This window comes from Cygnus atratus, chromosome 8 (assembly GCF_013377495.2).
Source record: "Cygnus atratus isolate AKBS03 ecotype Queensland, Australia chromosome 8, CAtr_DNAZoo_HiC_assembly, whole genome shotgun sequence".
NCBI lineage: Eukaryota > Metazoa > Chordata > Aves > Anseriformes > Anatidae > Cygnus > Cygnus atratus.
Genome location: NC_066369.1, coordinates 25971690 through 25989623, shown reverse-complemented (window position 1 = coordinate 25989623; position 17934 = coordinate 25971690). Strand labels below are relative to the sequence as shown.

Here is a 17934-nt window from a genome sequence, read left to right as displayed (position 1 = left end):
TCATGTGATTGTGTGGATCAGATTTATGCTCTGTGATTTTTAGCTTCATTTGTTCTTTGTTGTTTCAAGTGTGTGTTACAATGATAACTACAGTAAAACTGATTTCGTAGTAAATTTTTCCTTGCTCATTTATGAGCTGTAATTCAGTAATGTTTGAGATGGTGGTAAATGTGTATGCTTTATATGTGTTTTTCTTGACATTTTATTTCTTTTCTCTTCAGGAGATATCAAACGTATTCTAGAAAATGAACTTCAGATTCCTGCATCTAAAATGCTGCTGAAAGGGTGGAAGACTGGAGATGTAGATGATAGTGTAAGTTTTCAACTGTGTTTTCAGTTACCTGAATTCAGTGTTTCAAACTGAGGCTCTGAGGGTGGGGGGTTACAATGCAAGAATTGTGAGTTTCAAACAGTGTTAGATGTCTTAGGTGAAAGTAATACAAGGAACACTTAAGCTAAAACATTACCAAAAAATCACTTTACGTTGTTTTTGTTTAAAACATGGCACACCTACAAAAATATTGTTATTAAATTCATAGCAAGTACGTCTTGAAACAAAAATTTGATGGTGTTGTCAATAATTAAAAAGGAGTAGAATAATATGTCAAAATCAGCAAATGTTTTATATTTACAATATTTACAATGATTTTTCTTTCCTCAGACTGTCTTAAAAACTCTACACTTGCCAAAAAATAATAGTCTTTATGTTCTAACACCTGACCTGCCTCTTCCTTCTTCAAGTCATTCTGGGTAAGTCTTTTAGCCATATGTTCTACCTGTATGATTCTTCAGGTATTTTTATTTTGTTTGTTTGTTTTTGTGAAGCCACATGTATCCTTTTAGGAATCTGCAATCAGTTTTCAGTGGTTGAAGAGGCAAGTGTTGGGATTAACTATCTCAGTACCTTACTGTTGAAATTAAGGGAAAAGTGTTTTTTTGTTTGTTTTTTTTTTCTTTTTTTTTAAACCTTGGTGTGCTACATGAATTACTTACGTGCATGCAGAATCTTATACCTTCCAGGTGTGATGACTTTCATTTCCACGGGGAGTAAATGTTTTTAAATTAAAGCTGGCCTTTCATAATTTATTGCATTAGGTTGATTCATTTAAGATAAACATGTAGAAATTGTTACCAGCTGATTAGAATTTTCTTTCTGAAATATTTGTTATATTATTTCATTGTATCTTGGACTTTTAAAAATGTACATAAATAGGCTGAATAACTAATTTTGTCTAAGTAGGCAGGGTCTCTTCTCTTACTGATTTCAATACTCAAAAAGTTAACAGTGTTCATATGTCAGTGAATATTGCAAAGGTTTGAAAATTAAATGCTTCTTTGTGGAAAACGGAATCCTTTCCGTTAGAGAGCAATTTGCAGTTACTTTGCTTTCAACTTTTTGTCTTGTTTTCTTTCCTGTCCATCTGTTTCTCAACGGTAGACACAGATGTATTCATACCAGAAAAACCATTACTTTTATTCTTTGGCCGCTAGAGGGTGCACGGTAATTGAGTCTGAAAATGTAGCTCTGGTCCTAAAATGTCAAGCAAGCAGGGATTGTACTTTGAATTGATCAAATTGCATAATCATTAGACTAGATTCCCTTCAAGTTATCTGAAGAGGGAATTGCGTTTCTGCTGTTGTAGTTAAATAGTAGAATGTTCTACAAATATGATGAAGGAAATCCTTTGGCAATCAATAGAAATAAATAGATAGTTTCCCAATGACTAAAAGTAGTCCCTGTGGTACTAAGAAGTTATCTATGAACATAACCTGTATTCTATGGAATAAATAAGAAAACTGATTTAAATTATAGAAAATAAAAAAAAAACATTAAGAGAGGGAATAGCGGTGATGGAACAGAGGGTGGTAGTGAGCTGTGATGCGAGTTGTATGTACAAACAGGAGCTGTAGCTGTGTGTGAGGACAATAAGCCATTGTACTTAATGAACTACTTGAAGAACAGTGAAAATACTGTGGAAAAACAATGTAGATGCTATTTTTTTAAATTCATTTTGCAATTTTAATATTTTATACCTGGTTATCTTGTGTATTGTCACTTTAATGTCTTTGATTTTGGAAAAAAATCTAGACTCTAAAGAATGTAGTTTATTTCAACTGAAATAAACTATGTAAAAGCAACAAGCTGTTTATAAAGGGTTCCCAGGCTTTTTTGTTGGATGAACAGTCTAAAAGAACTTTATTTCCTATTAAAATCAAAGTGGTCGCTACCTTTACAGTTTATACTTGTTCCATAGAGGAGATTTAGTTCTGGATATTTTTAAGATAAATTTGGTAGCTTTGGGATAGCAAATGATGATTAATTAGTGGCTACTTAAACAAGGATAATTTAAAGGCTAGATCATCTCCCTGAAGTCATAAATTCTAGATGAAAGGGGAGGCTTGCCTCCAATTAAAGCATCAATGCAGATCAAAACACATCTAATTGAAGCAATGTACCAAACCCAGTTACACTGTTTACTGCCTACTGTTAGGTCAGTTATTATTCAGATTAGTTTGTTACCCACAATTTTTAAAAGCATGATGCTCACATGTATTATTAATGGAAATTAAAGAACTTTGCCTCCTACTTTGTGAGTTCATCTGCTGTTTTCTTCAACTGCCTTCTATTTTGAACTAGAGATAAATAGTCGTGATTTGAATATCTCCAGAAAGTGATATTTGAAAAGCCTACGATTTCAGTATGTGGTATTTTATGTATATGCCCTTTATAAAAGGAGCAATCTGGTCACAGCTCTATAAACTCTGGTCTGTGCCTCTTCTTGACACTCAGGGAGAAGAGCATTTGAAACATCCTTTTCCAATGCATTGGTAGGTAGGCGTTGAAGTTTGTGGCAGACTGTATGGACTTAACCCAGAACTGACTTAAACTAGCATCTAAATGTAATGACAAAACGATCCTGCAGTTTAAACAAGCAAAAATCTCCTGGGGCATCTTCATTCATCGGTGGCATCTCTAAAGCTTTTATAGGTAATAGAAACCCAGTGAATTACTACTGCATGCTAGTAAATTGAGGTGTAAAGATTAAATTTAAATGTCAAATACCACCTGTAGGGTTGGCATAGCCATACCTGTCCATGTACAACATCTGGAACAATAACAACATGTTCTGTGGGCTGTGGATGTAATGAAGGACGATTTTTGGTGAATTCCAGCCTCATCACAACAGCTTAAGTAACTCATCTCTCTCCCTCCATGCTTCTCCCTTGATCTTGCCTACCTCTGACAGTGCTTCAGTTCCTCCCAGGCATTTTGTAGCACCCATGTCATTTTTTTTTCACCTGTGTAGGTTGTCATCCTGCCCCGGCTCTTTTCTCCAGCTGAAATCCCAGTAAGCAGGTAGTATCGAACAACAGGAGATATCACATGGTAGTTCTTGTCATCGAAGGCCAGAGGTTGGCTGAAGGCAGTATAAAAAGATTATGCTTCTGCTGCAGTCTTTTATGAAGGTGGCCAGTAATTTAGGTCCCTTTCCTCTGCCCAGCTGTTGATTTACAGCCAATATTTGAGTCCTTTATAGCATCGTCAGTCCTCCTTGAAACTAGTGAATATGTACAAATCTGCTGGATGGCATAGGTGGGTGGAGAGAAACACGATTTCCTTTAGAAAACAGTCTTAAAACAGAAAGGTGCCAAAGAATGTCTATCAATAGTTGTCCAAGGGGAGAGGTTACTTGCACCGGCTTTTTAGATTAGATTTTTCACTTCCTTACAGTGGCTTTCCTTCCCTTTGGTGCCTCAGATGCTTCTTGAAAGCCAGCAATACCAAGTTCAGGAAAAAAGGGTTAGGACAATGCAATAAAGGGAAGCATCAAAAGCATAGGCATGTGAGTCTGGACACATATCCAGGTCTTCCTGATGGTCTTCCCTTTCAGTCTTGTGTGTTCTGGGAAGTGCTGTTTATATATTTTTTTTCCTTTATTGTCACTTTAATTAATGGATGTCATTTAATTTATATTCATACTTTTTTTTTCTAAATAGCTGAAAATGTTTGTTTCTTTTTTATACTTGATGTATCACCAGAAAGTTCAAAGCAGCTAAAAGCTGTTTGACCAGCTGCATATCTCAGCAATGATTACAGTACTAGATTTTTGCTAAGTGATTGTAATTTATTTAAGAAATGTAATTATCTGTGTGGATAGGAATAAAAATTATATATACATGTCAAGTAATGGGTCTGTGTTTTGCTGAGTACGTGCTTTTTAGGTTGTTGCAGAGCAGTGGTGGTTGTGGCATGGGGTTTTGGTGTACGTTATCAACTGTTGCGGAGTGTTAATTAAGAAGGATGTAACCTGCAACTCCAGTTATTAGTATTTGTCTGTTTAGCCGGACAGGAGCAGTGCCTTGCTTTAGTTACTTTGAAAGCTTCAATAAGAATGGTAAGATTAATGTTTTATTTTCACATCTGCTCATGAGACAGTTTAAAAATCCTGAAGTTTAAAATGCAATAGAATGTAAACAGAAGGGCTTCTGCTCATTTACATGTTAGCCAGATTTGCTAACTGATTGCTGTTTGAACCTAATCTACCATCTTCTGCTGCATTAGCTACAACAAACATTACATTTACATACTGATTTCTTATTTTGTTTTAATGTAAATAATCTGTAATTACAGTAAATTTGGACTTCTGTTGACATGAGCTTGTATAAATCTGTAAGTTTAAAATGGAAATGTTAATTACCTTATGTCATGCCTATTTATATAAAATTCAGAGATTTGGGGGAAAATCTTGTGACTGAGGAAGCTACTGCCTAATTCTGAATGCATTTCATTTAAATAGAGAAGTAAAAAAAACAAAACAGAACTGAAATGAAATGGATCGTTTGCTGCTCACCAATTAAGGATATACTTTTGGCTTCAAAGCTAAAAAAAATATATATTACTAAAATTTCAAAGAAAAATGCTATTAAGCAAAGTATTACATCAGAAATCAAAGCATTAAGGCATTCATTTAACAATGGATACAACCAATGCATTTTATTTATTGTTACAGCACAATAAAAAAGTAGTAAAGCTGAAAGTTTAAAATATAATAAATAGAAATACTAATATCATCTTACTTCAGCATTTCATAGGCTGATGGAACAGTTGCTGTCACCTTAAGTTTAGCATCATTTGCTATTAGACACTTTGGGGCTAAATATTGTTTCTCTTAATTTATTAGACTTGTTGTTTATAAATTGTGCTGTAGTGGAATTTGGGTGGAGTAGCTAGTGAATAAACTCCTTCCTGACTGTTAATCGAGTATTTGGTGTTTCCAGTTTCAAGCAACTTATGTTGCTTGAAATTTAAGATTTAGGGAGGAGTGATTTTGGTTGCATATTATAAATTTCAACCCCTGTTGAATCCTGGTCCATCGCTGAGGTTTCTACTCATTGTGATAATGCTGATAACCAACGCTATATAGGCAATTCATATGAAATCCTAAACTGATTCAGGTTTCTCTTGCTAAAACTGGTCAGAGCAATGACTGGGCTCAGGTCTATTTTCTTTCGTCTGTTCTCAGACTTGCTCCTTTTTTTGGATGTAAGCAGATTTCCTGTAATGGAAGATTGGTAACTGAAAGTACTGTCAAGTGCCCTTGGCTCCTGTGCCTAATAGTGAATGCATAATCATCCAGCTGAGGGGAAAAATGTAACATCAATGTTTAACCTATCAGCAAATGCTCTGGAGATCTAGAGCATGCAGTAGGGGGGAAATGGTGCTGACAGAAGTGGCCTACTTTAATCCTGTTTCTAGAATTTGATTTCCTTTCACCACTAATTAATCTGCAGATTAATTAAATTGTTAGTGTTGATGGCAAAAAATAAAAATAAAATCTTAACTTCAGTGGGAACTAGAGTTTGGCCCTGATTTTTCTTTTCTTCTTCTTTCTTCTTTTAATGCAGATATTTCATTTGGAAGATTGTAGTCGACTGATAGCATTTGCAGGAAAATGAAACTGCTGCAAACACTGAAGCCATAGTTTTAGAAATGTACATAGTGTTCAAAAGCAGCCGTCTTAGTACAGTTATGTGCATCTTTTAAAAAGTTTTTTTTTTTTTTTTTTAAAAAGGCATTGGGGGAGAACACAAAGATTCAGCGTACTGTCAAGGAGCAGTCTCCTGCTTAAATAACTTCATTTTGTGCATTTGATCAGAGCTTTGATAGCTGAAATTGCAATTTTACGGCAATTTATTTTATGTTTGGAGTCAGAGTTTTATTGCCACAAAGAATAATCCAAAGATTATTTGGATTACAAAGATAATCCAAATCCCTAGCTGCTGGAGGAAATGAATCTGGGAGGAGACTGACACTGCTGGTTCTCTAGCTCCATGTACAAACCAAAGCCGTCTCACAGGGGAGTGTTGGTACGTGGAGGAGTTGGTTGGCACATACTGCCCATAAGTGCACGACAACTCCTCCTCCCCTTGACTTTTGAACGTACGTGGCACATGTCTTCTGGCTTCGAGGCCATATGACGTTTTGATATGGGACCCCAAAGGATTGGGTCAGTTGACCACTGCATTTCTATGTAAGCATTATCCTGCACAATTCTTCATTATGTTTTTTTTCTGAAGAAAAGGTGATTTTTTTTTTCTTAGCCAGCTTAATTTTCAGCCTGCTCTTTGACTGTATTTGGCTATGAATGTTAACAAGCAAATTCTCAATATTTAATGTTTAGCTTGTCTTGTTCAGAAATCCAAAATGTAGAGGTGTCAAAATCATTACTTACTTTGAAAACTGAAGCTTTTAATTTTAAGGCACTTAATTTAAAATAACTGTGTTTGAAGAGTTTTTTCTTTCTTTTCTAAATATTTGCTGCTATCACATCCAGATGAAGCAGAGAAATGGAAAACCTTTCGTATGAACACACACACATATATTTTTCTTTAGCATACCATATTTTGGATCTGGGTGGTATTTAAGTGTGTGTATTATGCATACCGTGAGAGACTTGAGGGTTTGATCTAACTAGCCTGTTTCATTCTATGCTTACATCAATTACAGAATGAAAACATGAATCACGCTATCAGTTTCCATCTAAAGATTTTCAGAAAGTCAAAAACAACAACAAAAAGCTGTAACAGAGCCTCGTGTGACCCCGTATGGAATCCGGAGTCATTCACATATGCTGTAATTAATAATATTTTTAGAACAGTTACATATATCACTTGCCTCCAGTATTTGCTAAAAACAAATAAAAAATCAGAACCTGAAAAAGCACAGCAGGGTATTTTAGTTGCTGCGGAACATTTGCCAAAAGAAAATAAGGTTTTGTCAATGCTAAACTTACTGTTAGGGGTCAAATTAGAATTACTTTTGAAAATAGGTGTGCATCTTTTCAGACAGCTTTTTTCTCCTGTGGAGGACTGTGAAGTATTTTTAAATTTTTCTAGACTGTTTTTAAAAGATTTTGTGACAAGTAGAGCTAACTTCACATTCAGTGTAGATCACTTATTTCAGTTATGTATGTAGTGTCTGTCATACGTTTGAACATACCTAGCATTAACAAAGAATTAAATTAATCTTCCTTATTACGAAAACACATAGAAGAAGAGAACTGGCACTTCATGATTTTGTTTCATAGTGTGTGATTGTTATGTTTAAGATGTCACAGAATCCAAATTATGTTGCTGAGTTTGTAAGGTAATTTTTCTCGAGATGCTAAAGCAAATAGTGCATCTCTTGCTAAAGCATCCATTGCGTATTGCATGGGTTCGTTGCCATCTGAGCAGCCAAACTGCAGATCAGTAATTACCATAGAAGGAAAAACTAACATATCAAGACTCAAGTAATCTAGCAGTCTTGTCGTCTTGTATCTTAAGATACAGCTGTGCTCATCTGCATACAGAGTTTGTCCTTTATTGCTTAGAGAAATGGCATGGTGAAGTGTCATCAAACAGTGAAGATCTGAAGGAAAAAAAATTGCATTCTTATAAGAGTGTGTTATAGGAAAAAAGAAGTAGATAAACCCAATTTAATTCCATATGCCACTGAACAGGTCAAGTCTGCATAAATACTGTTTAGAAATGTAGTAAGGTATGTTATAATGCAATTTTGTAGCCTATATAAGTTCCTACACAGCTGGAATTGCCCTGAATATAGCCAAGTCCTGTCTTCTATTTTGAAAAGTAGATAGTTGCATAATTTTGTACCTAATTAAACAGGATGCCTTTTTAATATCTAGATGTTTTGTTACTGGGAAAATCACAAAAAAACATCTTTGTGACTTCATATTGACCTGCTTAATCTGTATCTTAAGATTTTCTTTAAATTTATGTTATTAAAGATATTTTAATGTGCAGTTAAAATAATTTGAGCAGAACTAACTTTTCTAAATAGTCAATAACCACAAGAGAAATTTTGCTGTGGTTAGTTTTCCAGTTCTAATTAGCTGGGTTTATGTGCTTTGAATGAAACCAAGGCATTGCCATTTGATTTATGCTTCAGGTAACCCTAGAGAAGTGAGAGCATGCTTTGCCTTATTCTACTTACCATCAGTTTTAACGTGCATTGTAGCTTGATGTTTTGTCTGGTCATCAATATGCTTACAAGCCTAATGGCATAATGAGTGCTAAATATACCTGATGTTTGTGAAGATAATGTGACTCGCAATTTTGAGAATATTTAACATTAGAAGAGCTTTAAAGGCTGCAGTCATCTTATTAAGGAAGGAGTTCAGGAATGGCCTTTGGTCATTCTCAGCATGCTTCCTTGCATTTAAGAGTGAAAAGAGAGATGATAATGTTGTGCCTGGACTTGTCCATGTAGAGTTTAGGGTACCCTGGGGTTTTTGCATCTAACTGTAAAACAAGCTATAACATGCTTATCCCTGATTTTCTTGTTTTTCTTTCAACCATTTCAGGGCCTTGCAGGAGTCATTAAATCAAAACTTCATGCTGCTCGTCACCCATCGAGAAGTCCAGCGGGAGTACAACCTCAACTTCTCAGGAAGCAGTACCATTCAGGAGGTGAGTGGTGTTTCACAGCTGAAGAATAAATGTAGCTCATTATAGCTAATGCCAGCTCTGTGAAAGAGGGTTTACGTGGCCTAGTTGGAAATTCCTTAATTTTATTAGTCATCTTTTTGGTTTAATCAACTGGATCATGAAGATTGCGATAACTTGATTAAAGAACTTGGCCTAAAAAAAGTTTGCTATTAAATTATGCAGAAAAGATGTTACTTTTTACATGGTAATAGCAAAATATGTGAACAGCCTCTATTGAGGTACTCTACAATGATGAGGAAAGGCAGTTGTTCAAATTACATTTTATTTTTAAGCCCCTTGAAGTTCTTGCTGTCTTCCCTTCTGTTAACCAGTTCCATCTTCGTTTTGTAGGCACCTCTACCATTGCTGGTTGCTATCATAGTGCTCTAACTCTTCCTGGCTTGGTAGCCAAATGGTTTCTGTGTATAATGGATGTCACTGCCATTCTGTCGAATGGCCAGCAAGGGGTGATGTTGTAGAGAACTTCATCAGAATTAAGTCCTATAGGAAACAATATCTCATATATGAATCAGGACGCTCAGAATTTAGAGCAAGCAGTCCTTACATATTTTTAATTCCTTTCTGAAGCCAAAGGTTATTGTCTGATGCTTCATGATATATCTAATGCCACATGTTTTTGGTGTTACTTCCTATATAACCCACTAACTTCTGGAAATACGACAAACAATCTAGAAATAAGAATCTTCAGGATTAACTTTACAACATATTAAGATTAAATGTTTGCTTTTCACATTAAACACGTGTTTGCTATTGATTTGTCTCTTCTCTCGATCTTGTTGAGCATGTTTTATGGAAGTTTTTCATGTGGTGAGGTGACATTCTAGAAAGAATTATTTTAAGTTCCTGTACATTTTTATATCAGAGAAATATCCCATGCAACAGTGAAAAGTAATCACTAACTGTTTTGTTTTCATTGCGAACCTTATTATTCTTAAGATGTAAATTCTAATTTTTTCCTCTGCATGAAAGCATGTTTTACCTTTCTAAACCTTTAATAGTAAATTCTGGTATTTTTTAATACAAGCACACAAATGAAGTTGCATCAGTTTGTTTTTTGAGGGGCCAAGCTCTTACTCTTTAAAATTAAAAATGAATATTTTGGTCATTCATTTCTATAAATCTTATAATTTTAAATTGTGAGATTCTAGAAGAAAACATATCGCACATACATATTGCCCATTTATTTTTATCTATGCTATATCAACTACTACTTTACAGTCTTAAAGGACCCAGGAAGCTGTGATGGTGCATGGGAATTTAGGTGCATGCACTGAAATTTTCTTGTTATTAATGGTAGGTTACAGTCAGCATGTTATTGTACAGAGTCAACTCAATTTAAAAGTGAGTTACAATATTCTCCCTTAAACAACCAAAAGGTCCCCCCCAGTCTACCACTGCATACCCTTATCAGCATGAGCATCAAACGTTTATTTGCCTTGCTCCTTTGTGTCTAAGTATTACATCCAATATAGTGTATAAAATTATGAAGATAATTAATTTCAAAGGCTAAAATGAATAAAATGCTGGACTTGTGCACTTGATAGTGAACAGGTGAATATGTCTGTCTATACAAAGTCTTGTGGAAATCACTGGGGACTTGGCTGAGGTAAAAGGGTTGGTGAACATTTGTCTAATTATAGAAAACAAGCACTGTTTTGTATGTTAACTCCCTAATGACTTTTTCATTTATTTTTTTTTCTTTTAGCGTAGAGCAAACATTGTAGCAAACGATTGATGAATCTAGTTACTTTGTGTGATTTAGAGAAATTGGTGGTATCTTTCATTCTTTTCTCTGCCACATCTCAATCGTTTCCAGAGACCGCTAGATTTTTTTTTTTTTTCCTTCACTCTCATGTTCACACTTTAACAAATTAGTAGTTTACTTTCCTTCTGGTGTATTTTCGTAATCGTGGAAAAGCTTCGTGGAAGTTGCAGTTGCCAACCACAAGAGGGCAGGAAGGACTATTCAATTATTACCTAAAAATGCCATTCAATGTTTTCAAATTAGCTTCTGGTATATTAACAAAAAGGAGTATAATGGCCAAGTTATTGTTTGATTTACAGATAATTGGCATATTGCAGGGAGGAGACTTAATTTCACCCTTTTAAATTAAACAGGGAGATTTAAAAAGACATAAAATATTCATTAATGTTCAGTGATTATAAAGCAGTGGCATATATTTATTCTACCTTTATTACTGTTTCGATGGGAAAATACTGCAAATATTTCAGAAATCGAGTTGGCCATACTGACAAGTTGAAGTGTTTAAGCAGTGTTAATGCAATCTACTCACACGGTATATCCTATGCAGAAAGATTCAAAATGACTACATCAATTATTAAAAGAAATATTTAAAATTCTATAAATGTTCTACTGCTTGCCACAGTTGGGTGCAACTCTCTCTCTAGGGCTAGTTGTTAGGTTTGTTGTTATCTTTTCCTTAAAATTTACAGCACCAACATTTTTTCCAAGTTTTCCAAAAATCCCACTACCCTTTCAAAACTGTTATAAATATTTTGCAAAGGATTAAATGCAGAATTTAATGAGCTATCTGCTGTGCTTTACCATTGCTTCAGTTCTCTGTTTTAATTGTTTAGAATACATGTTTAATAGTAAATGATATTTAAATGATTTGTTATTTAAAAAAAATAAAAATAAAAAATCTTGCTGTTTAATAGGGAAACAACCTGACAGAAAATTCTCTAATGTGAGAAGTCTGAAGTTGTAGTAGTCAGGTCTGCTTCCACAATTTCTCTTGTATTAAATCAGTAGTTGGATTTTGGATGGTGCTTGAAAATGCTTTTTTTTTTTTTTCTTCCACTTGCTTTATCTGCATCTTCAACTCTTCACATATTAAGGTTTAATTTCTCATTTTAAAAAAATGTAAGTTACTCTCAATTATATTGATGCGGGCTCATCAGCCTATAGGGAAACTTAGAAATGAAATAAAAAGCTAAACCTAAATTATCAAACTCTGGATATTGGATTTTTTTTTTTTTTTGGTGAATCAAGCAGGGGAGTGGTCAAGTTGGAAAGTTAATGATAACATGTTGGCCTAAATTGCAAATTAATCTGTGTCACAGGTTTCTGACATCTGTTTGTTCTTGTAAAATTGCAGTATTAAATTAATTCTGGGCAGATACTGTTCTGGGAAATATCATGATTACTTTTTTCCATGATCCGCATTTTAAAGGGGAAATTAGTAGGGTTTGTGCCAGTTTGGAGACTGTAAATTAATACATTTCCAATGTATTTTATGGTTAAATAAGGACAGTTCTAACAAATTAAACTGCTAATACTTAAAAGACTAAAACAAGTTTTCTGCCTGAATACATACCCTTTATTCTGCTAAAATAACTTGTGGAGGTTATCCCTCATTGAAGTAAGAGAACTTTTAAATTTTGATTTGACAAGCTATTTGCTAAATATGCATATATTTAATGCATTGCCTTATTTAACATAAATTGTTTTCTGGCTATTCTGATGAACCTACTTTTAAAATTAATATTTTTGTTGCCTTTCAATTTTTTCAAGTTTTAGTTGCATTATTTGATAGAGGTGAAAGACAGCCCTTTGCATGGGGGAATATTTAAATATTTCATGGAAAGCAAGGATACTCCTATCCTGAAGTTTACACAATCAAACTAATTTGCAGAAAACTTTTTGAATTGAGAGCCTCTCTGTCACAAAAGCACGCTTCACACTTTTTGTTGTTTTAGTCAGTGACGTGGGAAAAAAAAATCAGCAAATTTTAACAAACTGGATACCTCCATTAAAAACAAGGAGTTTGCATTTGTCTGTTTTACTGTCGGTAGAGACTTTGAAGCCTTTTTTGTGATTCCTGTGTGCAGGATTACAGAAGTATCCAGTGTACACAAGCTGTGGCTGTTAAAGGGTGGACAAGTTAAATATGCAGAAACCTCAGGCCTCTTGGAGATCAGTGATTTTTTTTTGTAATTTTTTTTTCTAACTGTTGGAGATTCCAGTTGAGAATACTAGATAAAGCATGTACTAGGTTCTATAATTCCTAGTAAAACATGAAATCTGTGCAAACAATGCAAGGATGGGTCCCTAAATACAGGCTGCCTTTGCATGGCTGCATCTGCTCTTTATTCCATTCCTTTAGCCAATAAACTAATCAGAGGCTAGTATCTTAGCATCCCTGTCACCTGTCATAGGTAATATATTTGTTCTTTGTTCCCTATAGACTTACTGGCTAAGATGGAATAAAAAAAGCAATGTATCCAGTAGCACTACAGGCAGGAGGAGGAACTATTTGTACATAGAACTGCTTGGGATGAGAGAAACTATAAATTCTGTGTTGCCAGACCCTAATGATAGTTTGAAGTCCTTTGTACTGAATTTGTAAAAACTTTTTTGATAAGTTGATGAATGTGAATCAAGATACAAAAGCACCATTTATGTACATGCAGGCAAAAAAAATGATTTGAAGGGCTTAAATAATTGTAATACATAAATATAGGCGAGCAGACTAATTACTTTGAACAAACAGAAAAATAATCCAGCTGAAGGTTTTGTACTTTTTTTTGATCTGATTTTTGGTATCTGTACAAAATATTTTCAAACCAATTATTGTTGAGTGAGGTCACCCATAGTAAAGGTCAGACATTGGCGGTGGGATACAAAATGTATGTGTAGATTACATTGTTCTTTGCAGTTACTTAACTACAAGGTTATAATTTTATACATTTGCCAGACATGATGATATGATCATCTCCAAATATTGTACATATATTAACGGTTTCAGAACAGCTGTTATATTTTTGAGATTTTTAGTTGCTTTAAAATAGTTAAAAACTATTCTTATGCTAATAAAAATCTGTAACACTTCTTTTTGTATTTAATAGATGCACGGACATTCCATACTGTTGTTCAATTATTTTCTCAGTATCAGGAAACTGGTAAAATATGCTGTGCTTATATTGATTGCACTCGATACTTAGATTGTTTGTGAAAATTGCACATTTTGTTTGCTTTCTAAAGAAATTTGTTATGTAAAAACTATCTTCAATTTATAGTAATAACAACATGATATGTAATGTAAGCATCTATCACTGTGATAGCATCAGTGTTCTGCAGTGGTAAATGAGTACTGTCTGGTTAGCTGTGTTTCGACTTAAACAAGGAGAGAGAAATCTATTTTATAAAACTAAAACAGCTTCTTGTTTTTTTGGGAGGAGGCTTTTTAGGAAAAAAAAACCAGCACGTTGCTAAACTACACTGCATTTACTGAAAAGACTGGGATAAACTTTGTAAGTGATCATGTTATGGATTATATGGAAAATGAAGTTCCTTGGGAAAGAAGGGGGAAATACCTATTCTGTACCTGTTCCAAGTGACAGCTTTACTAGGCATTTAAAATATCTCAATATCTGACTTTAGAGATATGTTTCTGAGAGGTTGTACTGATGAAGGTATACAACCATTTCTCTTTTCATGCAACAGAAACAGCACTCGGAGGTAATGGCAGGGCTCTCCTTCACTTCGCTTTAATTATGAAGCTTGCCATATTCCTGACCGAATATGTTTCATAACCTGTAATTTGCTTTCGGTGGGTTTGGACGTGCATATCATTAAAGAAACGATCTCCAGTTATCAAAAACTAGTAAACATGGACATTTTTATATGCAAGAAAAGGCAGAGAGTAAATAATTGCACTGGTGACCAATACTGTAATAATCCTGTTTTACAATATGCACTTGACAGGTTGTAATAGTGCTAATTGAAGAGACTAATTCACACTTGCTTCATTCTATTCAAAGGCAAAATCAGCAGCTTGTTTTGCTTTTGACCAGATGGTCCTGATGAACACCTACTGTGCACTTTAAGTGCTTTACTAGAATTACAAAGGCTGGGGGCTGCGTCCGACTCAAAATGATTTGAGAAGAGAAAAAAAACCTCGCTGCTCAATGGATTTGGTGCAACTAAATTAATTCTAGTGGACCCATTACACATTGAGCCCCCTTTTCAAAGTGCTGAGCCTCCTCGTTTGTTCTGTAGCAATGAGAAAGTGAAAGGCAGATTACTGCAAACAGAAATAAAAAAAAAAGTGCTGTGAAAAGGAGAAAAGAGGCCTTGAAGCCTTTTCATATCATTTGGGTTTTTCAAGTGCGTTATTTTTGGGGAGGGTGGATGTATGAAAAGCCAATTGGAGTTTTTTTTGTTTTAAAGTGCGCTATTTAAGTACTATGAATATAAAAGCAAGAGCAACAGTTGACTGAGTTTACTGTGGTAAAGCTTTGTGTCCAAGGATGAATCAAATTCATTATAGTCAATGCTTTGTATTTTCATATGAATGTAGGGTTAGTTTCACAAGACTGTGTCTGTTTAGGATAATTATAATTTAATATTTTCCTTTCATAAAGTTATCACTGTAGATATCTAAAATTTACTGAAAGCGACGTTTTTTTTCTTGCATAAATTTAGAAGCACCCAGAGAGTTTAAAACTTCCAAAGGAGGCAGTTTAATTTCCAAAGGAAGGAGAGGCATGTTCCACTGGCGTTGCAGCACAGATTATTATAACTAATTAGAAGTCACACATCTGTTAGCTTTTGATTTGTCGACGCTTGTAGTTCTGGGTGCATGTTTATATCTCCCTCTTCTTTCTTTCTTTCGTTCCCTGTCTCTATTACACTCTGTCCATAAATGTCCAGAAACTCTCAAAATATAAGGATCAATTTATTTGAATTTGAAAGTAATGAGGAGTCATTGTTATAATTTTGGTTATAGGTTCTGTTCCATAAATGCTCAGTCATGTGAGTTGTCCTTATTTTAGAAGTAATCACGTTGAATTGAATGGCTTCGCTTGTGTAATTTAAAGATGCTAAGGATTTTGGGGATCAAGACCTAATTTAAAACCCTGAATTTTTAAAAACCCGCAATTAAAACCATCACTTGCTATTCTGCTTCTGAATATTTGTTGTTTTACTTTCAGAGGTGGGGAATTTTTCTGCTTCTATCATAATGCTAGCTATTAAAGAGGTGTTAGCATGTAATGACAAGAGAACCTAAGCAGCTTTATGAACATATTAAACAGCCACGTTCCTAGTTCCAGGGCTGTTTAAAGTGGGAAAGCAATACACTGTAGCTAAACAGAATAGCCCTGCTATGTGTATAAACTCTATTTAGTTGAATCAAAAATGAAAAATTCATGTTTTTCACAATTAAAAAAATAATTTAGAGCTTGTAAATTGAAGTGTACTAGACCATGAATTAACCTTTCTATCCTATGTTAACTATAGTTTGATCACTTCTATTATTGCATGATATACACTTATATTTAAAAAAAAATAATTAAATTGCTGATTTGTTTTCAAACAATGAAATTTCTATTTGTGCGAATTATAGTAGGCACAGTGTTCTCTCATGTTTTCTCATCAAACAACCCAATTATACTTATAAATAGTGAGGTGCTAATGAACTGTTGTTCTGGAAAAGTTTTTTTTTTTTTTTTTTTTAACTTGAGTAAGAAAGGAAACACTTCACAATTTTAGAGTGCTTGCTTGGTGAGAAAATATTTGAAAATATTGTACTTATGTAAATCATGTTGGTGCTATCACTTTTAAATACACAACAGAAGCTAATCTAAAAACCTCTTCTGTTCATATGGAACACAACTAGATTCGTGACATTGTAAATTGCTCACTTAATTGGGAACTGATGATTTACTTCTATTCATTCTGTTACAGATGTTTTTCAGCAAGATAAACTTTAAACCTAAATGTAAGCTATATTAGTGCATTCATTTAAGAGAGAGGAATTTTTATGGAGGGTTGAGGTGATGAGAATGTTTAACGTAGTAGTTGTGGAGGTAAGACACTGAAACGGGCGACAGTATCTTAGCAATAGTGTAATGGTAGCTATATAGTTCTGTAATCATTATGCAAAGAAAATATTCAGTTGCCATTTCACCTGTGAATTAATAACTTTTGTCTCTGTCCAGTCCATAACATTGTAGTGAAACAGTGCACTATCTCTTTAGTAAACACATTTCTTATCATTTTTTTGGTTATATTCCTATGTTTTTGTAAAACACGAACTTAAAAAGTTAGTCTTTTGTATTTCTACCAAGAATCATGAGCATAAATTGAAGAGCCTTGCACTCATTTAAAGGATAAAATGGCCTCATAATCACCCTCAATAAATCCCTGTTACTGTTTTTAAAAAGGGTTATAGAAGCTCTCAGCAAACATTTGCAATAAGTGGCAAAATTTATGCCTTGCTTTGTGATAGTTGCGTGACCAGACAGTGGGGTATAGGATTGTTTTAAGGTTTTTACAGCTGCAGGCAAAAAGCATCTGTTCCTAGAAAAGCCTTCATTGTTTAATTTTGACACTGACTTTTCCATGCTGCTTGTACCAGTCTCTGGATTAGGTGCCACTAAGATAAAATTTGTTTTAAGCTGCTTCCAAATGCAGCTGTCACTATACATGGCATTGTAGCTTAGGCAAAGTAGACATAATCAGAACAAGCATTTTCGTACAAGGTCATCTCAGTCGACTGAAAAAGCTTGGAGCAGGAATTTTGACAATATTGTATCTTGTGAGGAGCGAGGCTATTAGCTTTTGTGTTTACTTAATCATTCTTCCAGTGATCACTAACGTGTATGATTGCCTCAGAAACAGTGAAAGGGATTTTTTTTTTAACTTCCCTTCTTTTTCTTTTGCGTGTACTTTATACAAATCATATTTATTTTGACTACTGTGCTCTTAAATTACATAAATTATTCTGTGTATATCTCTACAGTGAAATGGAATAATTTACAAAAATCAGGGAAAATTGACAATTTTGAAAAGGCTCCTTTTCTTTCCTTCAAAGTTTCCAGTGAATTAAAAAATGAAAGAGCACTTCATTTTATGTATCCCAGAGTTGTGTTAATTTCTACCCAGCTGGTCTAAAA

The 17934-nt window shown here is 34.3% G+C and overlaps 1 protein-coding gene across 1 annotated transcript in view; it reads left to right on the top strand.

The window, feature by feature from the left end:
- The window catches only part of FAF1 (Fas associated factor 1), a 161281-nt gene that overhangs the window by 38449 nt on the left and 104898 nt on the right, over positions 1-17934 (top strand). The window contains exons 5-7 of the mRNA XM_035537385.2: positions 222-313; positions 662-750; positions 8868-8973. Of these exons, the coding sequence (XP_035393278.1) occupies positions 222-313; positions 662-750; positions 8868-8973 (287 nt within the window). The remainder of the gene's footprint in view (positions 1-221; positions 314-661; positions 751-8867; positions 8974-17934) is intronic.